This window comes from Heterodontus francisci, chromosome 2, assembly GCF_036365525.1.
Source record: "Heterodontus francisci isolate sHetFra1 chromosome 2, sHetFra1.hap1, whole genome shotgun sequence".
In the NCBI taxonomy this organism is placed as follows: Eukaryota; Metazoa; Chordata; class Chondrichthyes; order Heterodontiformes; family Heterodontidae; genus Heterodontus; species Heterodontus francisci.
In genome coordinates this window covers 217,512,092-217,537,099 of record NC_090372.1, presented here as the reverse complement: position 1 = coordinate 217,537,099, position 25,008 = coordinate 217,512,092, and the positions used below count along the sequence as shown (strand labels likewise).

At 44.7% G+C, this 25,008-nt stretch overlaps 1 protein-coding gene across 4 annotated transcripts in view; it reads right to left on the bottom strand.

Annotated features, from left to right (window-relative positions):
• adck5 (aarF domain containing kinase 5) overlaps nt 1-25,008 on the bottom strand; it is an 83,058-nt gene that overhangs the window by 35,960 nt on the left and 22,090 nt on the right. For all 4 annotated transcript variants that reach the window (XM_068015756.1, XM_068015759.1, XM_068015757.1 and 1 more), the window contains exons 4-6: nt 14,245-14,320; nt 5,870-6,070; nt 3,954-4,094 (exon numbers count right to left, since the gene is read on the bottom strand). In XM_068015756.1, the coding sequence (XP_067871857.1) occupies nt 3,954-4,094; nt 5,870-6,070; nt 14,245-14,320 (418 nt within the window). The remainder of the gene's footprint in view (nt 1-3,953; nt 4,095-5,869; nt 6,071-14,244; nt 14,321-25,008) is intronic.

The window sequence follows — 25,008 nt, the reverse complement described above, 5'->3', positions numbered from 1 at the left end:
TAAAAGATCCCATGGTCACTATTTTGAAGAGCAGAGGGGTTCTCCCTTGTATCCTGGCCAAGATTTATCCCTCAATCAATATCACGGAAACAGATTATCTAGTCATTATCACACTGCTGTTTGTGGGAGCTTGCTGCACACAAATTGACTGCCATGTTTCCTACAACACTGACTACACTTCAAACAGTACGTCACTGGCTGCAAAGCACTTTGAAGACATCCGGTGTTCATGAAAGGTGCTATATAAATGCAAGTCTTTCTTTTTGTGTTAGCATGCTTCACACTTCAAGTGCGCCTGTTGTGTAAAAATGATGCATTTTCAATTGAGAACCATATCTAAAAATGAACACACGCAGTAAAACAAATTCTCTGGGCACATCTCAACATGCTTCCCAGCTGCCACTTCTGTTTGCCACTTCCAATCTCTGTGTTTCCCTATGTAATGTACGCTGATCTTACACCATATCAGTTAGCATCGCCACTGGAGACCTGCTAGCGCTATTTAATGAAAAGAAACAGCGGAAAAGCTCAGCAGCTAAGATCAGCGTCTGAAAGGTGGCCGAGGTTAATGGTGGGGGTGGGGATTTGCTGGAATACAAAAGGGGAAAAAAAAGCAATGCTCACGTAGTACTGAGCCTGCAGTTCAAAGGAAATACCAATTGGTCATGAAACACTTTGGGATGTCTCAAGGTCATGAAAGGCACTGTAAAAATTAAAGTTATTTCTTTCTTTACTTCATCTTGCCCTCTCCCCAATTCAGTACTCAGAGAGCCTCTCCTTATCTACAGTTCTGGAAAGTGTTCCCAGAGTTACAAGGATTTCCATTTTTTGTATCAAAACTTGGGATTCTATACTTTAAAAATGAAAAGGATTTCAATTCTATTGAATCATTTGAAGATGGCTGTACTTTGTGTTTTTTTTTTAAAGTAAAGAAAAGGTTTGGGACTAGGTTTGACCTGAGAGTGGAATGTAAACAGTTACTGGAAAACACCAGTTTACAAAGAACCCAACAGGGGGGTTGTTTCCTGACCTAAAGGGACAGATGTTTAAAAGCAAGTGACAAAAGAGTGATTTATGGTGGCCATGTGACTTGTTTCTGGAAAATGTTAGTTTCATTTTCAGCTTTAAAAGCCAGTGGGTTTGGACAAAGGATTGGATTTGGACCTGCCAGGAGATCAGAAGAAAAACCAGACAAGTATTACCTCTCTGTAAAGAATCCTTGCTCTGGAAAAGCAAAAAGCTTGTATGATGTTGTACTGTTGCCTCCTGCATTTATTTGAAGAATCCCTGAATTTGCAGAAACCTTACATCTTTAAAAGGAATTTTGCATGGAATGTGTAACAGAGAACCAACACCTGTTGCTGCACACTTGATGGAAGATCTACGCAACGCCTTCTGTAGTTGAATTTCTTTGAATGCCTACCCAAAACAGACTGTTCATCAACCCCATCTGGAAGGACTCCGAGTGACATCCAAGTATTCGACTCTGGAACACCTCACCAAACCAAAGGACTTCCTTCTATATCTTTTCAGTAACAGTTTTTTTTATTCCTTTGAAACAGCTGTAAACAAAACTCTCTTGTTAACCAGTTAACCGGTTTTTGGATGTATGTACGTGTGCAAGGGCTAGGATAATAATATGGGGCTATAATATTTCTATTCGCGTATATATTTACTTCATAAAAGCAAAATACTGTGGATGCTGGAAATCTGAAATAAAAACAAGAAATGCTGGAATCACTCAGCAGGTCTGGCAGCATCTGTGAAAAGAGAAGCAGAGTTAACGTTTCGGGTCAGTGACCCTTCATCGGAACTGACAAATATTAGAAAAGTCACAGGTTTACTTCATTATTGGTTAAGACTTGGTTTTATAATAAACGGATAATTTTGTTGTTTATTAAAGAAACCTGTTGGTGTGCTTTATTCTGGGGACAAATAGAATATCTAGTTGGCTGTTTCAGTAAATGGGAACATTTATTGATATGCTGTGACCTGTGGAAAAGTGGGACTGAATTAACAGTGTACTCCTCCTGCCTTGGTCATAACACCAAGATATATCTCTACAAAATGAGTGCTAAAGGAGTGTGGGTTGGTGTCACGTTGACACCACATGCGCACACAGCCCGCTGTGTAAGCTTCCAGTCTCAAAGCACGTTCTAGCTACCTATTTAAACATTCCCCAGCATGGGTGAAGAGACTGTGCTGAATGTAACAGCCGCTGGGTACTGTACCTACAATGGGAATTTTAAAGCTAGCTGATCTACTTCGTCATTGGGCGGCGCAGTGGTTAGCACCGCAGCCTCACAGCTCCAGCGACCCGGGTTCAATTCTGGGTACTGCCTGTGTGGAGTTTGCAAGTTCTCCCTGTGTCTGCGTGGGTTTTCGTCGGGTGCTCCGGTTTCCTCCCACAGCCAAAGACTTGCAGGTTGATAGGTAAATTGGCCATTATAAATTGCCCCTAGTATAGGTAGGTGGTAGGGGAATATAGGGATAGGTGGGGATGTGGTAGGAATATGGGATTAGTGTAGGATTAGTATAAATGGGTGGTTGATGGTCGGCACAGACTCGGTGGGCCGAAGGGCCTGTTTCAGTGCTGCATCTCTAAATAAAAATAAAATAAATAAATTAAAGTGCACAAATCACTAAAATGTAGCAGCCCTTCTTCTTCTTTGGCCTCCTTATCTCGAGAGACAATGGGTAAGCGCCTGGAGGTGGTCAGTGGTGTGTGGAGCAGCGCCTGGAGTGGCTATAAAGGCCAATTCTAGAGTGACAGGCTCTTCCACAGGTGCTGCAGAAAAATTTGTTTGTCGGGGCTGTTACACAGTTGGCTCTCTCCTTGCGCTTTTGTCTTTTTTCCTGCCAACTGCCAAGTCTCTTCGACTCGCCACACTTTAGCCCTGCCTTTATAATTGCCCGCCAGCTCTGGCGAACGCTGGCAACTGACTCCCACGACTTGTGATCAATGTCACAGGACTTCATGTCGCGTTTGCAGACGTCTTTGAAGCGGAGACATGGACAGCCGGTGGGTCTGATACCAGTGGCGAGCTCGCTGTACAAGGTGTCTTTGGGGATCCTGCCATCTTCCATGCGGCTCACATGGCCAAGCCATCTCAAGCGCCGCTGAGTGTATAAGCTGGGGATGTTGGCCGCCTCGAGGACTTCTGTGTTGGAGATACGGTCCTGCCACCTGATGCCAAGTATTCTCCAGAGGCAGCGAAGATGAAATGAATTGAGACGTAGCAGCCAGGTACTCAAAAAGGTTAATGGTATGTTCGCCTTTATAACAAGAGGGTGAGAATATAAAGTGGAGGAAATTTTACTACAGCTCTACAAAGCACTGGTTAGACCATACCTGGAATACTCTGTAAAGTTCTGGGCACCACACTTTTTTTATATTGGCGTTGGAAGGAAGGTAGTGCAGATCCACCAGAATGTTTTCAGGGCTCAAAGGCTTAGATTATGAGGAGGGATTACGTAAACCAGTCGCGTATTCCCTAGAATACGGAAGGTTCAGGGGTAATTTTCATTCAGGAGGCAAGTTAGGAAACACTTCTTCCCTTTAGGGTAGAAGTGTGGAAACTCTCTCCCACAAAAAATGCAATGCTAGCTCAATTAATAATTTTAAATCAGAGATTGATTTTTATTTTTACTAGTCGGGGATATAGAAGGAGCCAAGACAGGTGGATAGTGTTAGGATACAGATCAGCCCATGAGCTCATTAAATGGCAGAACAGGTTCGCGGGACTGAATAGCTTCCTCTTGTTCCTATAAATGGACTGGTAAGCTCAGTAATGACTGCACCAGGCAAAATCGAGAGGGGAAAATGAGGCAAAATTATTAGAAATTTGAAGTCGATTACAACATTTATTATTTTGGCATCAGACGATGATTTTGGAGTCTAAGATTAGTCTGTGATATCTGCCACCACTGTCAGTGCAGTGGACTATACCTACTTTAACAGCCACAGATGTCCCGTCATACAGCTCTGCCTTGTGGACCTGAGATAGACTGGCAGCTGCGAATGGCTCCTGGTCGAAATGTTTGAACAGCTTATCTGGAGTGGTGTGAAAATCTTCAAGGAACAATGCATCAACCTGGCAATGTCAAGAAGAGAAGGTTACACAGCGGTTTATGTATTCATTTAATGCAAGGAAATAGCTCGGAGGAAGAACTGCCTTTGTTCCTGATGGGAAAATGGTGGTGCAATGTGTCAGATTCACACTTGGTTCAAAACCAGCCTGGAGAATGGGTGGTTAAATGGATCAGATTCTCACTTGGTTCAAATCCAGTCTGGAGAATGGGTGGTTAAATGGATCAGATTCTCACTTGGTTCAAATCCAGTCTGGAGAATGGGTGGTTAAATGGATCAGATTCTCACTTGGTTCAAATCCAGTCTGGAGAATGGGTGGTTAAATGGATCAGATTCTCACTTGGTTCAAATCCAGTCTGGAGAATGGGTGGTTAAATGGATCAGATTCTCACTTGGTTCAAATACAGCCTGGAGAATGGGTGGTTAAATGGATCAGATTCTCACTTGGTTCAAATACAGCCTGGAGAATGGGTGGTTAAATGGATCAGATTCTCACCCAATTCAAATCCAGTCTGGAGAATGGGTGGTGCAATGTGTCAGATTCTCACTTGGTTCAAAACCAGCCTGGAGAATGGGTGGTTAAATGGATCAGATTCTCACCCAATTCAAATCCAGTCTGGAGAATGGGTGGTGCAATGTGTCAGATTCACACTTGGTTCAAAACCAGCCTGGAGAATGGGTGGTGAAATGGATCAGATTCTCACTTGGTTCAAATCCAGCCTGGAGAATGGGTGGTTAAATGGATCAGATTCTCACTTGGTTCAAATCCAGCCTGGAGAATGGGTGGTTAAATGGATCAGATTCTCACTTGGTTCAAATACAGCCTGGAGAATGGGTGGTTAAATGGATCAGATTCTCACCCAATTCAAATACAGTCTGGAGAATGGGTGGTGAAATGGATCAGATTCTCACTTGGTTCAAATCCAGCCTGGAGAATGGGTGGTGAAATGGATCAGATTCTCACTTGGTTCAAATCCAGCCTGGAGAATGGGTGGTTAAATGGATCAGATTCTCACTTGGTTCAAATCCAGCCTGGAGAATGGGTGGTTAAATGGATCAGATTCTCACTTGGTTCAAATACAGCCTGGAGAATGGGTGGTTAAATGGATCAGATTCTCACCCAATTCAAATACAGTCTGGAGAATGGGTGGTGAAATGGATCAGATTCTCACTTGGTTCAAATACAGCCTGGAGAATGGGTGGTTAAATGGATCAGATTCTCACCCAATTCAAATACAGTCTGGAGAATGGGTGGTGAAATGGATCAGATTCTCACTTGGTTCAAATACAGCCTGGAGAATGGGTGGTGAAATGGATCAGACTCCGACCTGGTTCAAATCCAAGCCAGAGAATGTGTTGGCGCAATGGGACAAATTGTGACCTGGTGCAGATCCAATCTGCTCAGGGATCTCTCGTCTCTGCTGGCTCCAAGGATTTGGGTCAGATGAACGGGGACAGGTGCGAGATGGTACTTGGTGCCCAGCATGAAGTAGCCTCTAATTTGAGAGCAACTGACATTCTGACTTGGGGAAGTTAGATGAATAGCTGGGGTTAGAAACGGAAATTGGCAAATTGGTGCGTTGGGATTCTGCATGTTTGAGGTTGGTGCTCAGGAATGTTTCACTGCAGAGTAGAGAGGATGCTGAATTCTGGACATAAGCACACTGTACCTGGCCATGGCGTGTCTAATGTCAACGCTGCGGGCATGAAGTGCCAAGAGTTCCCAATGCATCCTTTGATGAGAACATAAGTCACAAAGACAAACACTAACAGACATACCTCCTTGTACCTCCTGTTGATGGCCTTATCCTCCAGGACTCGCAGAGTGTTAGTGTACTCTGGAGGGAGCAGGTGGTTGAAGGCACACAGCCCTTGTCCCAGTTTGATGTATAAACCTGCGTTCTTAACGGCTCCATCCACAATGAGGTCTGCCCCTCGCTGGTGGCAGGCAGACATTTGCTCTATGAAGTCCTGGCTGTTCTGACAAGATCCAAGAAGAACGCAACACTGATAACAGATCACCACACAGTCTCTTGTGGAACAAACCCCAAATAAAACAGGTCTTTCGATGGCTGACTTTTACATTTAATCCCCTTCATAAAGGAAAATTTGGTCTTAGAAATCTTAGTGAGCATGCTAACTATATGACTTCATTAACACTTAGTGTCAGCCTTCTCTCAATGCACAGCTCTCTTCCCTCAGTCAGATATTTATGGATTCAAATCCCATTCCAGAGACTAGTGCACATAATCCAGGCCCACAGTCCAGTGCAATACTGAGGGAGTGCTGCAATGTCGGAGGTGCCGTCTTTCAGACAGGACAGTACACCAAAGCTCAGTCTGCCCTCTCAGGTGGGCATACAAGATTTGGCTAGTACAATCAGGAATGGAGTTGTTACAACATGGAGACAAGTATGGAGAGATGGCAAAGTATTGGAAATACTGGATGGATTAAAGTTGTTAAAGAAAAAATAAAAAGCGGGGAAACCCTTCCAAGAGGTTACAACAGCGGTGAACAGAAACCAGATACTATACAACATATAATATAGAAATGGACGAAAAGGATGACCTCAGAAAAGTAAACCTTCTGGTATTCACATGGCGCAAGCCATAAACCTTCCCCAAACTGGCATAAATTCTGCACCAAATTTATTTTAGAACAAGTGACTACTGAGGCAGAGACTATCACCTTTTAAAATTGAATTAGGTAATTATTTGAACAGGAAGAATAAGACACGAGGAAAGGGCAGGGAAAAAGCATTAAAGTGGACAGCTCCAGTTGAACAGCACAGACTGATAAGAAACGGAAGAGGCTTTTCAGCCCATCGAGCCTGCTCTGGCATTTTTGGCTGATCTGCATCTTAACTCTACCGACTCGTCTTGGTTCCCAATCATTCAATAATCATTCTTAACATAAATCTATCAGGAATCAATTTTGAAATCCCCAGCCTCAGCAGCTATTTAGGAGACAGGATTCCAGATTTTCACTGCCCTTTGTGTGAAGAAGTGCTTCCTGACAGCGGCACAGTAGTTAGCACCGCAGCCTCACAGCTCCAGCGACCCGGGTTCAGTTCTGGGTACTGCCTGCGTGGAGTTTGCAAGTTCTCCCTGTGACTGTGTGGGTTTCCTCCCACAGCCAAAGACTTGCAGGTTGATAGGTAAATTGGTTATTGTAAATTGCCCCTAGTGTAGGTAGGTGGTAGGAGAATTGAGGGAAGATGGGGATGTGGTAGGGAATGTGGGTTTAATGTAGGATTAGTATAAATGGGTGGTTGATGGTCAGCACAGACTCGGTGGGCCGAAGGGCCTGTTTCAGTGCTGTATCTCTCTCTCTCTCCATAACAGTTGTAACACTCAGTTCAAGGGCAATTTGGGATGGGCAATAAATGCTAGCCTCGCCAGCGATGCCCACATCCTACAAACAAATAAAAAATTTAGACTTCTGCTCCAGATTCACTCCCCAGAGGAAATAGTTTATCTCCATCTATGATATCATATCCCTTAACTATCTCATACACCTCAATTAGATCTTCTATATTCTAGAGAATGCAAGCCTATTCTATGCAACCTGTCCTCATGGTTAATCCCTCTAAAACCCAGTATTATCTTGGTGAATCTGCCCAAGGAGGTAAGAAATAAGAGCAGGAGGAGACCATTGAGCCTACTCAGCCATTCAATTATGATAATGGCTGATCTTATGCTTCAACTCCACTTTCCTGCCCGCTCCCCATATCCCGTGATTCCCTGAGACACCAAAAATTTGTCTCTCTCAGCCTTAAATATATTCAATGATGGCGCATCCACAACCATTTGGGGTACAGAATTCCAAAGATTCACAACTCTTTGAGCAAAGAAATTTCTCCTCATCTCAGTCCTAAATGATGGGCCCCATTATCCTGAAACTACGCCCCCGTGTTCTAGATTTCTCAGACAGGGGAAACAATGTGTCAGTAACTACCCCGTCAAGCCCCTTCATAACTTTGAAAGTTTCAATGAGATCGCCTCCCATTCTTCTAAACTCCAGAGAATATAGATGCAATTTAATCAGTCTAACATAAGATAACCTACTCATCCCAGGTACCAATCTAGCAAATCTTTGCTGTGCTGCCTCCAGTGCAAGTACATCTTTCCTTAAATATGAGACTAAAATTGCACAGTATTCCAGGTGTGGTCTCACCAAAGTCCTGTACAATTGTAGCAAGACTTCCTTATTCCTATCCACCAATTCCCTTGCAATAAAGGCCAACATGCCATTTGCTTTCCTAATTGCTTGCTGTATCTGAATGTTAACTTTTTGTGTTTCTTGTACCAGTACGCCAAAGTCTCTCTGAACATCAACATTTACAAGATTCATGCCTTTTAAAAATATTCTGCTTTTCTATTCTTTTGACCAAAGTGAATACTCCTCACTTCCCCACATTATACTCCTTCTGCCACCTTATTGCCACTCACTTAACCGGTCTAGATCTCTTTGCAGCCTTTGTGTCCTCCTTACAGCTTGCATTCCCAGCTAGCTTTGCACAGTCAGCAAAATTTGATATATTACTCTCGGTCTTTGTCTAAATCATTAATAAAAGATTTAAATAGCTGTGAAGCCTCAGCATTGACCCTTGCGGCCCTTCAAGTCAGAGCCTGCCAACTTGAAAATGCCCCAATTTATCCTACTCTCCACTTCCTGTCCATTAACCAATCCTCTATCCATGCTAATATATCACACTCAACCCCATGAGCCCTTATCTTGTGTATTAACCTTCTGTGTGGCACCTTATGGAATGCTTTTCGGAAATCCAAGTATACATCTACTGGTTCACGGAATCACAGAATAATACAGTGCAGAAGAGGCCCTTCGGCCCATCGAGTCTGCACCGATGCATTAAAACAACTGACCTGTCTACCTAATCCCATTTGCCAGCACTTGGCCCATAGCCCTGAATGTTATGATGTGCCAAGTGCTCATCCAGGTACTTTTTAAAGGATGTGAGGCAACCTGCATCTATCACCCTCCCAGGCAGGGCATTCCAGACCGTCACCACCCTCTGGGTAAAAAAGTTCTTCCTCAAGTCCCCCTTAAACCTCCCGCCCCTCACCTTAAACTTGTGACCCCTCGTAACTGATCCTTCAACTAGGGAGAACAGCTGCTCCCTATCCACCCTGTCCATGCCCCTCATAATCTTGTACACCTCGATCAGGTCACCCCTCAGTCTTCTCTGCTCCAGCGAAAACAACCCAAGCCTATCCAACCTCTCTTCATAGCTTAAATGTTCCACCCCAGGCAACATCCTGGTGAATCGCCTCTGCACCCCCTCCAATGCAATCAAATCCTTCCTATAATGTGGCGACCAGAATTGCACACAGTACTCCAGCTGTGGCCTTACCAAAGTTCTGTACAACTCCAACATGACCTCCCTGCTTTTGTAATCTATGCCTCGATTGATAGAGACAAGTGTCCCATATGCCTTTTTCACCACCCTATTAACCTGCCCTTCTGCCTTCAGAGTTCCTACTAGTTACATCCTCAAAAAACTAACAAATTCGTCAAACAGGATTTCCCTTTCGTAAAACCATGTCAGCTTGTTCTAATCATACTGTGCTTTTCTAGGTGCATTGTTAATACTTCCCTAATGTGATAAATGGACACTTGGATAATATTGATCTGATTGGGCATAGTCAACATGGATTTATGAATGGGAAATCCTGTTTGACAAACCTGTTGGGGGATTTTTGAGGATGTTACTAACAGAACTGATAAAGTGGTATACTTGGATTTTCAAAAGGCTTTGATAAAGTCCCCCACAGGAGGTTGGTTAGCAAAATTGAAGCACATGGGATGGGAGGTAATATACTGGCATGGATTAAGGATCATTTAACAGAAAACAGAGAGTAGGATTAAACGGGTCATTCTTGCATTGGCAGGCTGTGACTGGTGGGGTACCACAGAAATTAGTGCTTGGGCCCCAGATGTTGACAATATAGATCAATGATTTGAATGTGGAGACCAAATGTAGTATTTCCAAGTTCACGGATGACACAAGACTAAGTGGCTTCAAGGCGATTTGGACAGACTTAGTGAGCGGGCAAGAACATGGCAGATGGAATATCATGTGGAAAAATGTGAGGTTATCCACTTTGGTAGGAGGAATAGATGTGCTGAGTATTTCTTAAATGGTAAGATATTAGAAAGTGTAAATGGACAAAAGGACCTGGGTGTCCTTGTCAATAAGTTACTGAAAGCCAACATGCAGGTGCAGCAAGCAATTAAGAAGGCTAATGGTATGTTAGCCTTTATCACAAGAGGATTTGAGTACAGGAGTAGCGAAGTCTTGCTTCGATTATATAGAACCATGGTTAGATTGCACTTAAGAGTAGTGTGTGCAGTTTTGGTCCCCTTACCTTAGGAAGGATATTATTGCAATAGAGGGAGTATAAAGAAGGTTCACCAGACTTGTTCCGGGATGGCAAGACTGTCCTATGAAGAGAGATTGGGGAGACTGGGCCTGTATTCTCTAGAGTTTTGAAGAATAAGAGGTGATCTCATTGAAACCTACCAAATACTTAAAAAGAGATAGACAGGGTAGATGCAGGTAAGATGTTTCCCCTGGTTGGGGAGTCTAAAACCAGGGGACACAATTCCAAAGTAAGGGGGGAGTCACTTAGGACAGAGATGAGGAGAAATTTCTTTACTCAGAGGGTTGTGAATCTTTGGAATTCTCTACCCCAGAGGGCTGTGGAAGCTCAGTCATTGAGTATGTTTAAAGCAGAGACTGACAGATTTCTAAATACAAATGACATAAGGGGATAGGAGGATAGTGGCATGCTAGGCCCCCACCTGCCAAGAAGGAGGCACATTAATTTTGTCATGAACACTGATTTTAAACTGAGTGAAGAAAGGACTTATTAAACAGATCAGCCGTGGCTGGAAAAGTCTTTTGCATATTAACAGACTGTGACTGAAAGGACAAAGAACCATTCCCTGACACATTCAACCCACAATGGACCTTGATAACCAGGTATTGTGTGTAAGAGAAGCATTCCAGGCCCTGCTAAGATGATACAATTCACAGAGCCAAGACATGGTCAGTTAATCACATGACCAACCTGCTTGGCAATCTGGGGTTTTCTGAATTGTACAAACAGTTTGAACTCAGTGTCTGTTTGATCCTGGACTGAGAAGATCTCTCCTGTCTGCTCCCATCTCTTTCTCACAAGCCTCTGAATCTACTGAAGGCACATGTACCCCAAGTGAGAAAGTCTTCTACAACGAACAAGGTTTAAGAAGAATACTGTTCCCCAACGAAAAGCAAGATCTACCTAAAATCAAGGACTCTACAGTGAGCACATAAAACCGTAACAAAAACTCTTCAGACATTGCCTCAAACTTTTCACTATTTTTTTTCTCTTTTGTGTCTCTATTTGCAAGTGTGTATCGCATATGCATGCTAACATGAGCGCATCGTGTAGGCGTCAACCGAATTAGAGTTTACGTTCAAGTTTAATACATTTCAACTTTTCTTCTTTAAACTAAAGAAAGCCTGTTTGTGCTGGTTTCTTTACCTTATAATTGGAAAGCGGTGAACAAGGATTCACCAAGGGGGAGCTAAAAACAGAGCGTGTTTAAAATTAAACCCTGTTACAGTAACACCAGATGAAGGCAGAGACGGAACCCTAGACACCTTTCCCACTCGTTCGTAACAATAATGTGGGAAAAAGGCATTGAAGTGGATGATCAGCCATAATCGTATTGAATGGTAGAGCAGGCTCGATGGGCTGAATGGCCTACTCCTGCTCCTATGTTCCTAATAATAGATTCCAGCACTTTCCTGACAGCTGATGTAACTGATGGGTCAAATGGCCTTCTTCTGTGGTATAACATTTAGGATTCTGAAGAGCTGGCACTTTTACAAGAGAAGAGGAGAAAGTGGACACAGGGATCATAGAATGATTACAGCATTGAAGGAGATCATTCAATACTACAGAAAGCCTCGAGAAAAAATAAAAACCCATGGGATCCAGGGAAATGCAGCAAGGTGGATACAAAATTGGCTCAGTGGCAGGAAACAAAGGGTAATTGTTGACAGCTGTTTTAGCGACTGGAGGACTGTTTACAGTGGCGTTCCCCAGGGCTCAGTACTGGGTCCCCTGCTTTTTTGGTGCATATTATCATTTGGAAGTAAATGTAGTGGGGCATGATCAAGAAGTTTGCAAACGCCACAAAGATTGGCCGTGTGGTAGATAGCAAGGAGGATAGCTGTAGGCTGCAGGAAGATTTTGATGGTCTGGTCAGATGGGCAGAAAACTGGCAAATGGAATTCAACCCAGAGAACTGTGAGGTGATGCATTTGGGGAGGTCAAACAAGGCAAAGGAATATACGATTAATGGGAAAATACTGAGGAGTGTAGATGAAGTGAGGGACTCTGGAGTGAATATCCACAGATCCCTGAAGGTAGCAGGACAGGTCGATAAGGTGGTTAAGAAGGCATATGGAATCCTTTCCCTTACTAGCCGAGGTATAGAATACATGAGCAGGGAGGTTATGCTGGAACTGTATAAATTATTGGTTAGGCCACAACTTGAGTACTGTTTCCAGTTCTGGTCACCTCATTACAGAAAGGATGAAATTGCACTCAAGAGGGTACAGAGGAGAATTACGAGGATGTTACTAGGACTGGAAAAATGCAGCTATGAGGAAAGATTGGATAGGCTGGGGTTGTTCTCCTTGGAACAGAGAAGGCTGAGGGGAGATCTGATTGAAATGTACAAAATTTTGAGGGGCCTGGATAGAGTGGAGGTGAAGGGTCTATTCACCTTAGCAGAGAGGTCAGTGACTAGGGGACATAGATTTAAAGTGACTCGTAGAAACATTAGAGGGGAGATAAGGAAAGTTTTTTCACCCAGAGGGTGGTGGGGGTCTGGAACTCTCTGCCTGAAAGGGTAGTTGAGGCAGAAACCATCAACTACTCATTCAAAAAGAATCTGGATATACACCTGATGTGCCGTAATCTTCAGGGCTACAGACCAAATGCTGAAAGGTGGGATTAGAATAGGTGGACCGTTTTTTGGCCGGCACAGACACGATGGGCCAAGTGGCCTCTTCCTGTGCCTTAAACTTTCTATGATTTGGCCTGTCGAGTCCATGCTGGCTCTCTGCAAGAGCAATTTCGCTGGTTCCACGCTCCTGCCCTTTCCCCATAGTCCTGTAAATATTTTGTCTTCAGGTGCTCATCCAAATCCCATTTCAAAACAACTGAATCTGCTACCAAAACACTCGCAGGCAGTGCATTCCAGATCCTAACCACTCGCTGCATAAAAAACATTCTTCCTCATGTCGCTGTTACTTCTTTTGCCAATCACCTTAAATCAGTGTCCTCTGGTTCTCAGCCCTTCCACCAACGGGAACAGTTTCTCCCTATCTGGACAGACTAGACAGGGAGAAACTGTTCCTGTTAGCACAAGGATCATGAACCAGACGACACCAATTTAAGGTGATTGGCAAAAGTACCAAAGGCGACACGAGGAAAAAAATCTATATGCAGCCAGTGGTCAGTATCTGGAATGCACTGCCTGACAGTGTGATGAAGGCAGATTCATTTGTGGCTTTCAAAAGGGAATTAGATAATTATCTGAAGAGAAAAACTTTTCAGGATTCGAGGGAAAAAGCAGGGGAGTGGGACTAGGGGAGTTGCTCTTGCAAGAACCAGGACAGACACAAAAGGCGAATGGATACTACACAGGATTCTATAAGTACAGCCAGCTTTTCCAATACCTCCTCTTCATCCATTTCAGCCCATCCAGTATCTCAATTACCTTCTCTTTCACTATGACTTTAGTAGCATCTTCTTCCTTGGTAAAGGCAGAGGCAAAGTACTGATTTTGTACCTCAACCATGCCCTCTGCCTCCATGCATAGATTCCCTTTTTGGTCCTAATTGGCCTCATCCCTCCTCTTCCTACCCTTTTGCTATTTTATATTCCTATAGAGGAATTTTGGATTCCTTTTTGGAGGGGCCATTTTTTTTCAGACCTTACAAAAATCACAGCTTCAAATGAGGGATCTCAATATTTTTCCCAATTGGACTCGGGGAGGGGGTTGCGGGGGGGGGGGGGGGGTGGGTAGGAAACACAACTCCTTCAAGCCAACATCAAAAATGGAAAGCTTACCTCATCCATTCCATGTAGTTTAACATTCAAAGTCCACCAATAATCTGAAGAGATTTTTATTCCAATGTAAATGGATCTGGAAAGGCAAGAATAGACTAGTGAGGTGAATCTGGCCAATAATAAATTTGCTCCATTCTTCCAGCAGAAAGAACAAAGAACAGTACAGCACAGGAACAGGCCATTCGGGCCTCCAAGCCGATCTTGATGCCTGCCTAAACTAAAACCTTCTGCATTTCCGGGGCCCATATCCCTCTATTCCCTTCCTATTCATATATTTGTCAAGATGTCTCTTAAACGTCGCTATCGTATCTGCTTCCACCACCTCCCCTGGCAGCAAGTTCCAGGCACTCACCACCCTCTGTGTAAAAAACTTGCCTCACACATTCCCTCTAAACTTTGTCCCTCGCACCTTAAACCTATGTCCCCTAGTAACTGACTCTTCCACCCTGGGAAAAAGCTTCTGACTATCCACTCTGTCCATGCTGCTTATAACTTAGTAAACCTCCATCATGTCGCCCCTCCACCTCCGTCGTTCCAGTGAAAACAATCCGAGTTTTTCCAACCTCTCCTCATAGCTAATGCCCTCCAGACCAGGCAACATCCTGGTAAACCTCCTCTGTACCCTCTCCAAAGCCTCCACGTCCTTCTGGTAGTGTGACGACCAGAATTGCATGCAACATTCTAAGTGTGGCCTAACTAAGCTTCTGTACAGCTGCAACATGACTTACCAATTTTTATACTCTATGCCCCGAGCGACGAAGGCAAGCATGCTGTATGCCTTCTTGACTACCTTATCCACCTGCGTTGCCACTTTCAGTGACCTGTGGACCTGTACGCACAGATCTCTCTGCCTGTCAATACTCCTAAGGGTTCTGCCATTTACTGTATACCTCCCACCTGCATTAGACCTTCCAAAATGCATTACCTCACATTTGTCCAGATTAAACTCCATCTTCCATTTCTCCACCCAAGTCTCCAACCGATCTATATCCTGCTGTATCCTCTGACAATCCTCATCACTATCCGCAACTCCACCATAGAACATATAGAACATAGAACATACAGCACAGAACAGGCCCTTCGGCCCACAATGTTGTGCCGATCCTTTGTCCTCTGTCAAGGACAATTTAATCTATACCCCATCATTCTCCTTTATCCATATACCTATCCAAAAGCCTTTTGAAAGTCCCTAAAGTTTCTGAATCAACAACTTCCCCGGGCAAGGCATTCCATGCCTCGACCACTCTCTGGGTAAAGAACCTTCCCCTGACATCCCCCTTATATCTCCCACCCTTCACCTTAAATTTATGACCCCTTGTAACGCTTTGCTCCACCCGGGGAAAGAGTTTCTGACTGTCTACCCTATCTATTCCCCTGATCATCTTATAAACCTCTATCATGTCACCCCTCATCCTTCTCCTTTCTAATGAGAAGAGGCCTAGAATGTTCAGCCTTTCCTCGTAAGACTTATTCTCCATTCCAGGCAACATCCTGGTAAATCTCCTCTGCACCCTCTCCAAGGCTTCCACATCCTTCCTAAAATGAGGCGACCAGAACTGCACACAGTACTCCAAATGAGGCCTTACCAAGGTCCTGTACAGCTGCATCATCACCTCACGGCTCTTAAATTCAATCCCTCTGCTAATGAACGCTAACACCCCATATGCCTTCTTCACAGCCCTATCCACTTGAGTTGCAACTTTCAATGATCTATGCACATAGACCCCAAGGTCTCTCTGCTCCTCCACATGCCCAAGAACCCTACCGTTAACCCAGTATTTTGCATTCATGTTTGTCCTTCCAAAATGGACGACCTCACACTTTTCAGGGTTAAACTCCATCTGCCACTTTTCAGCCCAGCACTGCAACCTATCCAAGTCCCTTTGCAGACGACAATAGCCCTCCTCGGTATCCACAACTCCACCAACCTTTGTATCATCTGCAAATTTACTGACCCACCCTTCGACTTCCTCATCCAAGTCGTTAATAAAAATCACAAACAGGAGAGGACCCAGAACTGATCCCTGCGGCACGCCACTGGTAACTGGGCTCCAGGCTGAGTATTTACCATCTAAGACCACTCTCTGCCTTCTATCAGTTAGCCAATTCTTAATCCAACTGGCCACATTCCCCACTATCCCATGCCTCCTGACTTTCTCCATAAGTCTACCATGGGGGACCTTATCAAATGCCTTACTAAAATCCATGTACACCACATCCACTTGCTTGGTCACCTGCTCAAAGAATTCAATCAGGCTTGTGAGGCAAGACCTACCCCTCACAAAACCGTGCTGACTGTCCCGAATCAAGCAGTGTCTTTCCAGATGCTCATAAATCCTATCCCTCAGCACCTTTTCCATCAACTTGCCTACCACCGAAGTAAGACTAACTGGCCTGTAATTCCCAGGGTTGTTCCTATTCCCTTTCTTGAACAGGGGCACAACATTTGCCACCCTCCAATCACCTGGTACCACCCCCGTCAGCAGAGAAGATGAAAAGATCATTGCCAGCGGCTCTGCAATTTCATCCCTTGCTTCCCATAACATCCTTGGATATACCCCGTCAGGCCCGGGAGACTTGTCTATCTTCAAGTTATTCAAAAACCCCAACACATCTTCCCTCCTAACGAGCACTTCCTCGAGCTTACCAGTCTGTTTCACACCGTCCTCTTCAGTAATACACCCCTTCTCATTCGTAAATACCGAAGAGAAGTACTCATTCAAAACCTCACTTATCTCTTCCGGCTCAACACACAGTCTCCCGCTATTGTCCTTGACCGGACCTATGGTCCCCCTAGTCATCCTCATATTTCTGACATACGCGTAAAAGGCCTTGGGGTTTTCTTTTATCCTACCCGCCAAGCATTTTTCATGCCCTCTCTTAGCTCTCCTAATCCCTTTCTTCAGATCCTTCCTGGCCATCTTGTATCCCTCCAGAGCTATGCCTGTGCCCTTTTTCCTCAACTTTATATACGCATCCTTCTTCTTCCTAACAAGACTCTCAACCTCTCTTGTCAACCACGGTTCCCTCACATGACCATCCCTTCCCTGTCTGACAGGGACATGCTTATCAATGGCCCCTACTATCTGCTCCTTGAAAAAGTTCCACATTTCGACCGTGCCCTTCCCTGCCAGCATATGCTCCCAACTTATGCTCCTCAGTTCCTGCCTGACAGCATCATATCTACCCTTCCCCCAATTGTAAACCTTGCCCTGTTGCACATACCTATCCCTCTCCATTACCACAGTGAATGCTACAGAATTGTGATCACTATCTCCAAAGTGCTCGCCCACCAACAGCTCTATCACTTGCCCTGGTTCATTACCTAGTACCAAATCCAATATTGCCTCCCCTCTGGTCGGGCAGTCTACATACTGAGTCAGAAAAGCTTCCTGGACATACTGCACAAACACTACCCCATCCAAACTATTCGATCTAAAGAGTTGCCAATCAATATTTGGGAAGTTGAAATCCCCCATAATTACTACCCTGTGACTTCTGCTCCTTTCCAAAATCTGTTTCCCAATCTGCTCTTCCACCTCCCTGCTGCTATTGGGGGGCCTATAGAAAACTCCCATCAAGGTGACTGCTCCTTTCCTGTTCCTGACCTCAACCCACAGTGCCTCAGTCGGCAGATCCTCCTCGAAAATTCTTTCAGCAGTTGTTACACTATTTCTAACTAACAATGCCACCCCCCCACCTCTTTTACCACCATTCCTAATCTTATGAAAACATCTATAACCAACCTTTGTGTCGTCCATAAACTTACTAATCAGACCAGCTACATTTTCCTCCAAATCATTTATATATACTACAAACAGCAAAAGTTCCAGCACTGATCCCTGCGGAACACCACTAATCACAGCCCTCCATTCAGAAAAACACCTATCCACTGTTACCCTCTGTCTTCTGTGACTGAGCCAGTTCTGTATCCATCTTGCCAGCTCACCTCTGATCCCGTGTGACTTCACCTTTTGCACCAGTCTGCCATGCGGGACCTTGTCAAAGGCTTTACTGAAGTCCATATAGACAACATCCACCGCCCTTCCCTCATCAATCACCTTCGTCACTTCCTCAAAAAACTCAATCAAATTAGTAAGACACGACCTCCCCTTCACAAAACCATGCTGTCTCTCGCTAATAAGTTCGTTGGTTTCCAAATGGGAGTAAATCCTGTCCCGAAGAATCCTCTCTAATAGTTTCCCTACCACTGACGTAAGGCTCACCGGCCTATAATTTCCTGGATTATCCTTCCCACCCTTCTTAAACAAAGGAACAACATTGGCTATTCTCCAGTCCTCTGGGACCTCACCTGTAGCCAATGAGGATGCAAAGATTTCTGTCAAGGCCCCAGCAATTTCTTCCCTTGCCTCCCTCATTATTCTCAGGTAGATCCCATCAGGCCCTGGGGACTTATCTACCTTAATGCTTTGCAAGACACCCAACACCACCTCCTTTTTGATAATGAGATGACTGAGACTATCTGCACTCCCTTCCCTAGGCTCATCATCCACCAAGTCCTTCTCTTTGGTGAATACTGATGCAAAGTACTCATTTAGCAGCTCGCCCATTTCCTCTGGCTCCACGCATAGATTCCCATCTCTGTCCTTGAGTGGGCCAACCCTTTCCCTGGTTACCCTCTTGCTCTTTATATATGTATAAGAAGTCTTGGGATTTTCCTTAATCCTGTTTGCCAATGACTTTTCATGACCCCTTTTAGCCCTCCTAACTCCTTGCTTAAGTTCCTTCCTACTGTCTTTATATTCCTCAAGTGCTTCATCTGTTCCTAGCCTTCCAGCCCTTACAAATGCTTCCTTTTTCTTTTTGACTAGGCTCACAATATCCTGTGTTATCCAAGCTTCCCGAAACTTGCCAAACTTGCCTTTCTTCCTCACAGGAACATGCTGGTCCTGGATTCTAAACAGCTGACGTTTGAAAGACTCCTACATGTCAGATGTTGATTTACCCTCAAACAGCCGCCCCCAATCTAAATTCTTCAGTTCCTGCCTAATATTGTTATAATCAGCCTTCCCCCAATTTAGCACCTTCACCCGAGGACTACTCTTATCCTTATCCACAAGTACCTTAAAACTTATGGAATTATGGTCACTGCTCCCGAAATGCTCCCCCACTGAAACTTCGACCACCTGGCCGGGGTCATTCCCCAATACCAGGTCCAGAATGGCCCCATCCCTAGTTGGACTATCTACATACTGTATCAATAAGTCCTCCTGGATGCTCCTCACAAATTCTGCCCCATCCAAGCCCCTAGCACTAAGTGAGTCCCAGTCAATATTGGGGAAGTTAAAATCACCCACAACTACAACCCTGTTACCTTTACATCTTTCCAAAATCTGTCTACATATCTGCTCCTCTACCTCCCGCTGGCTGTTGGGAGGCCTGTAATAAACCCCCAACATCATGACTGCACCCTTCCTATTCCTGAGCTCCACCCATATTGCCTCGCTGCATGACCTCTCTGAGGTGTCCTCCCGCAGTACAGCTGTGATGTTCTCCTTAACCAGTAATGCAACTCCCCCACCCCTTTTACATCCCCCTCTATCCCGCCTGAAGCTTCTAAAGCCTGGAACATTTAGCTGCCAATCCTGTCCTTCCCTCAACCAACCAGTAATGCAACTCCCCCACCCCTTCTGCAGAGGGATAATCAATGCCCTACAGAAATCACAGGAAGTTAACCTGCAGGTACAGCAGACAATTAGGAAGGCAAATAGTATATGTATTCAAATAATTGCTATGTAACTAGGTCCATGTAATTTGAGTTTTCATGTCACCATGTCCTTTCACAGGCATGTTTTGGATGCTGCTCAGGACCGAGCCCAACAATTGTCATGAAAGTGCCTCAGTGTTTTGTTAAATATATTTTTTGAGGATTCATTTTGGAAAGATTGAAGAAATGTTAAACTTTGGAGTTTTCAAAGGAGGTCATGTCAAGGCCACTTGACTTTGAAAACAGTCCTTGGAAATGTTTTTTACAACAGGCACTGAGAGGTGTTGTGAGGAAAACAAGCCTTTCAGGGAAACCATCTGACTTCCAGCGCACTAAACAGAAAACTTTAGACACCTGGAGAAGATGTTTACAAAGAAGTGACAGGTCAAGATCGATGGAGGTCAAAAGGTTGACCTCCTGTTGTCGGTTTCGCTTTTGAATTGTTTTGCGTTGGGGTTGAACTGTATAAAAAGGGAGAGAACTTGCAAGGAGACAGAAAATGTCCAAGGAAGGAGAGAGGACCAAAACCCAGCTCAGGTTTCCAGCACCTCTCTAAATGACCCTGAAACTGCGTCAACTCATCTTGTCTTCTGTCTTTGAAAAGTCTGTTAAATTCTTAATGCCACCTGAAAAGAACTGTTCTAAAAGATCCCAGTGACCCATCTGTGCGTACTCGGAGACCAGACTTTGGTCAGATCTCATCTGCTGTTTCTTCAAGAATGAGCAATAATTAAGAACAAGTGTTTTGTTTTTGGTCTGTAACAGAGCTCTAAATACAAAAAATACCTTTATTTTTCCGCTTAACAAGTGTATGTGTGTTTAAGTGTGAGGGGCTAAGGTAAAAAGGGAACTTAAACATTTCAATCTGTGTGTTTATGCTTTACTTCATTACTGGTTAAGACTTGTTTTATAATAAACTGATAATTTTGTTGTTTATTAAAGAAACCTGGAGGGATGATATCTTAGAAAGTTCCTCAAATGAGGCCATATGGGTAGAACTTAAAAACAAAAAGGGGGCAATCACTTGACTGGGAGTGTACCACAGGCCTCCAAACAGTCAAGGAGAGATAGAGGAGCAGATATGTAGGCAAATCTCAGAGAGGTGTAAAAATAATAGGGTAATAATAGTAGGGGATTTCAACATCACTAATATCAACTGGGATACTCTTAGTGCAAAGGGCTTAAGGGGGCGGAATTCTTAAAATGCATACAGGAGAACTTATTGAGCCAGTACGTAGAACGTCCTACAAGAGAAGGGGCAGTACGGGACCTAATCCTAGGGAATGAAGCTGGACAAGTGGTAGAAGTGTCAGTGGGGGAGCAGTTGGGGATAGTGACCATAACTCTAAGATTTAAGGTTGCTATGGAAAAGGACAAAGACAGACCGGACATAAAGGTACCGAATTGGGGAAGGATCTGGCCAAGGTGGACTGGGAGCAGCTACTTGTAGGAAAGTCTACATCAGAACAGTGAGAGTCATTCAAAGAGGAAATATCAAGAGTTCAGAGCCAACACGTACCCGTTAAGGGTAGGACCAACAAGTCCAGGGAACCCTGGATGTCAAGGGATATAGAGGATTGCACCAGGAAAAAAAAAAAGGAGGCTTATGGTAGATTCAGAGCGCTGAAAACAGCAGAGGCCCTAGAAGAGTATAGAAAGTGTAGGGGGGCACTTAAAAAAGTAATTAGGAGAGCAGAAAGGGGACATGAAAAAACACTGGAGGGCAAGATAAAGGAAAATCCTAAGGCATTTTATAGGTATAATAAGGGCAAGAGGATAACCAGGAAAAGAATAGGGCCCATTAGGCACCAAAGTGGCAATGTGTGTGTGGAGCCGGAGGATATAGGTGAGGTTTTAAATGATTACTTTTCGCCTGTGTTCACTATGGAGAAGGATGATGTAGGTGTAGAGATCAGGGAGGAGGATTGTGATAATCTTGAACATATCAGTATTGAAAGGGAGGAAGTATTAGCTGCTTTAGTAGGCTTAAAAGTGGATAAATCCCCAGGCCCAGATGAGGTGTTTCCCAGGCTGTTATGCGAGGCAAGGGAGGATATAGCAGGGGCTCTGACACAAATTTTCAAATCCTCTCTGGCCACAGGAGAGGTACCAGAGGATTGGAGGACAGCGAATGTGATACCATTATTCAAGAAGGGTAGTAAGGATAAACCAGGTAATTACAGGCCAGTGAGTCTAAAATCAGTGGTTGGGAAACTATTGGAAAAATTCTGAGGGGCAGGAATAATCTCCACTTGGAGAGGCAGGGATTAATCAGGGATAGTCAACATGGCTTTGTCAGGGGGAGATCGTGTCTAACTAACTTGATTGAATTTTTCGAGGAGCAGACTCGATGTGCAGATGAGGGTAAAGCAGTTGATGTAGTCTACATGGACTTCACTAAGGCTTTTGATAAGGTCCCGCATGGGAGATTGGTTAAGAAGGTAAAAGCCCATGGGATCCAGGGCAATTTGGCAAATTGGATCCAAAATTGGCTTAGTGGCAGGAGGCAGAGGGTGATGGTCGAGGGTTGTTTTTGCGAGTGGAAGCCTGTGACCAGTGATGTACCGCAGGGATCGGTGCTGGGACCCATGCTGTTTGTAGTGTACATTAATGATTTAGACGTGAATATAGGAGGTATGATCAGTAATTTCGTGGATGACACGAAAATTGTTGATGTCGTAAATAGTGAGGAGGAAAGCCTTAGATTACAGGACGATATAGATGGGCTGGTAAGATGGGCGGAGCAGTGGCAAATGGAATTTAATCCTGAGAAGTGTGAGGTGATGCATTTTGGGAGGACTAACAAGGCAAGGGAATATACAATGGATGGTAGGACCCTAGGAAGTACAGAGGGTCAGAGGGACCTTGGTGTACTTGTCCAGAGATCACTGAAGGCAGCAGCACAGGTAGATAAGGTGGTTTGGAAGGCATACGGGATACTTGCCATTATTAGCTGAGGCATAGAATACAAGAATGTTGCCAGGGCTTGAAAGTTGCAGCTATGAAGAAAGATTGGATAGGCTAGGGTTGTTTTTCTTAGAACAGAGAAGGCTGAGGCATAACTTAATTGAGGCATCCAGAATTATGAGGGGCCCAGATAGAGTCGACAGAAGGGACCTGTTTCCCCTATCAGAGAGGTCAATTACCAGGGGCACAAATTTAAGGTGATTAGCAGAAGGATTAGAGGGGACATGAGGAAAAACATTTTCACCCACAGGGTGTGGGTGTCTAGAATTCACTGCCAGGAATGATAGCGGAGGTAGAAACCCTCAACTCATTTAAGGGTACCTGGACATGCACCTGAAGTGCTGTAACCTGCAAGGACAAAGTGCTGGAAGATGGGATTAGAACGGGCGGTTAGTGTTTTCAGCCAGAGCAGACACGATGGGCTGACTGGCCTCTTTCTGTGCCGTAACCTTTCTATGGCAGTTTGAAAAAGTGATTAAAAAGGCATACGGGATCCTGGTGTTTATAAATAGAGGCATACAATACAAAAGCAAGGAAGTTATGAAGAACCTTTATAAAACACTGGTTTGGCCTCAACTGGAGTATTGTACCCAATCCTGGGCACCACACATTAGGAAGAATGTGAAGGCTTTAGAAAGGGTGCAGAAAAGATTTACGAGAATGGTTCCAGGCATGAGGGTCCAGTTACCTGGACAGATTGGAGAAACTGAGATTGTTCTCCTGAGGGAAGAGAAGGCAGAGAGGAAATCTGACAGAGGTGTTCTGGGCGCAGTTGGATTCTTTTTTTTATTCATTCATGGGATGTGGGCGTTGCTGGCCAAGCCAGCATTTATTGCCCATCCCTAATTGCCCTTGGTGGTGAGCTGCCTTCTTAAACCGCTGCAGTCCATTTGGGGTAGGTATACCCACAGTGCTGTTAGGAAGGGAGTTTCAGGATTTTGACCCAGTGACAATGAAGGAACGGCGATACAGTTCCAAGTCAGGATGGTGTGTGACTTGGAGGGGAACTTGCAGGTGGTGGCGTTCCCATGCATTTGCTGCCCTTGTCCTTCTAGTTGGTCGAGGTCGCAGGTTTGGAAGGTGCTGTCTAAGGAGCCTTGGTGCATTGCTGCAATGTATCTTGGAGACGGTACACACTGCTGCCACTGTGCATCGGTGGTGGAGGGAGTGAATGTTTGTAGATGGGGTGCCAATCAAGTGGGCTGCTTTGTCCTGGATGGTGTCGAGCTTCTTCAGTGTTGTTGGAGCTGCACCCATCCAGGCAAGTGGAGAGTATTCCATCACACTCCTGACTTGTGCCTTGTAGATGGTGGACAGGCTTTGGGGAGTCAGGTGGTGAGATACTCGCCTCAGGATTCCTAGCCTCTGACCTGCTCTTGTAGCCACGGTTCTTATATGGCTACTCCAGTTCAGTTTCTGGTCAATGGTAGCCCCTAGGATGTTGATAGTGGGGGATTCAGCTCAGATGATTGACCTCCAACAATCACAACCATCTTCCTTTGCGCTAGGTATGACTCCAGCCAGTGAAGGGTTTTCCCCCTGATTCCCATTGACCTCAGTTTTGCTAGGGCTCCTTGATGCCATACTCGGTCAAATGCTGCCTTGTTGTCAAGGGCAATCACTCTTACCTCACCTCTTGAGTTCAGCTCTTTTGTCCATGTTTGAACCAAGGCTGTGATGAGGTCAGGAGCTGAGTGGCCCTGGCGGAACCCAAACTGAGCGTCACTGAGCAGGTTATTGCTAAGCAAGTGCCGCTTTATGGCACTGTTGATGACACCTTCCATCACTTTACTGATGATTGAGAGTAGGCTGATGGGGCGGTAATTGGCCGGGTTGGACTTGTCCTGCTTTTTGTGTACAGGACATACCTGGGCAATTTTCCACATTGCAGGGTAGATGCCAGTGTTGTAGCTGTACTGGAACAGCTTGGCTAGGGACGCAGCAAGTTCTGGAGCACAGGTCTTCAGTACTATTGCCCGAATATTGTCAGGGCCCATAGCTTTTGCAGTATCCAGTGTCTTCAGTCGTTTCTTGATATCACGCGGAGTGAATCGAATTGGCTGAAATCT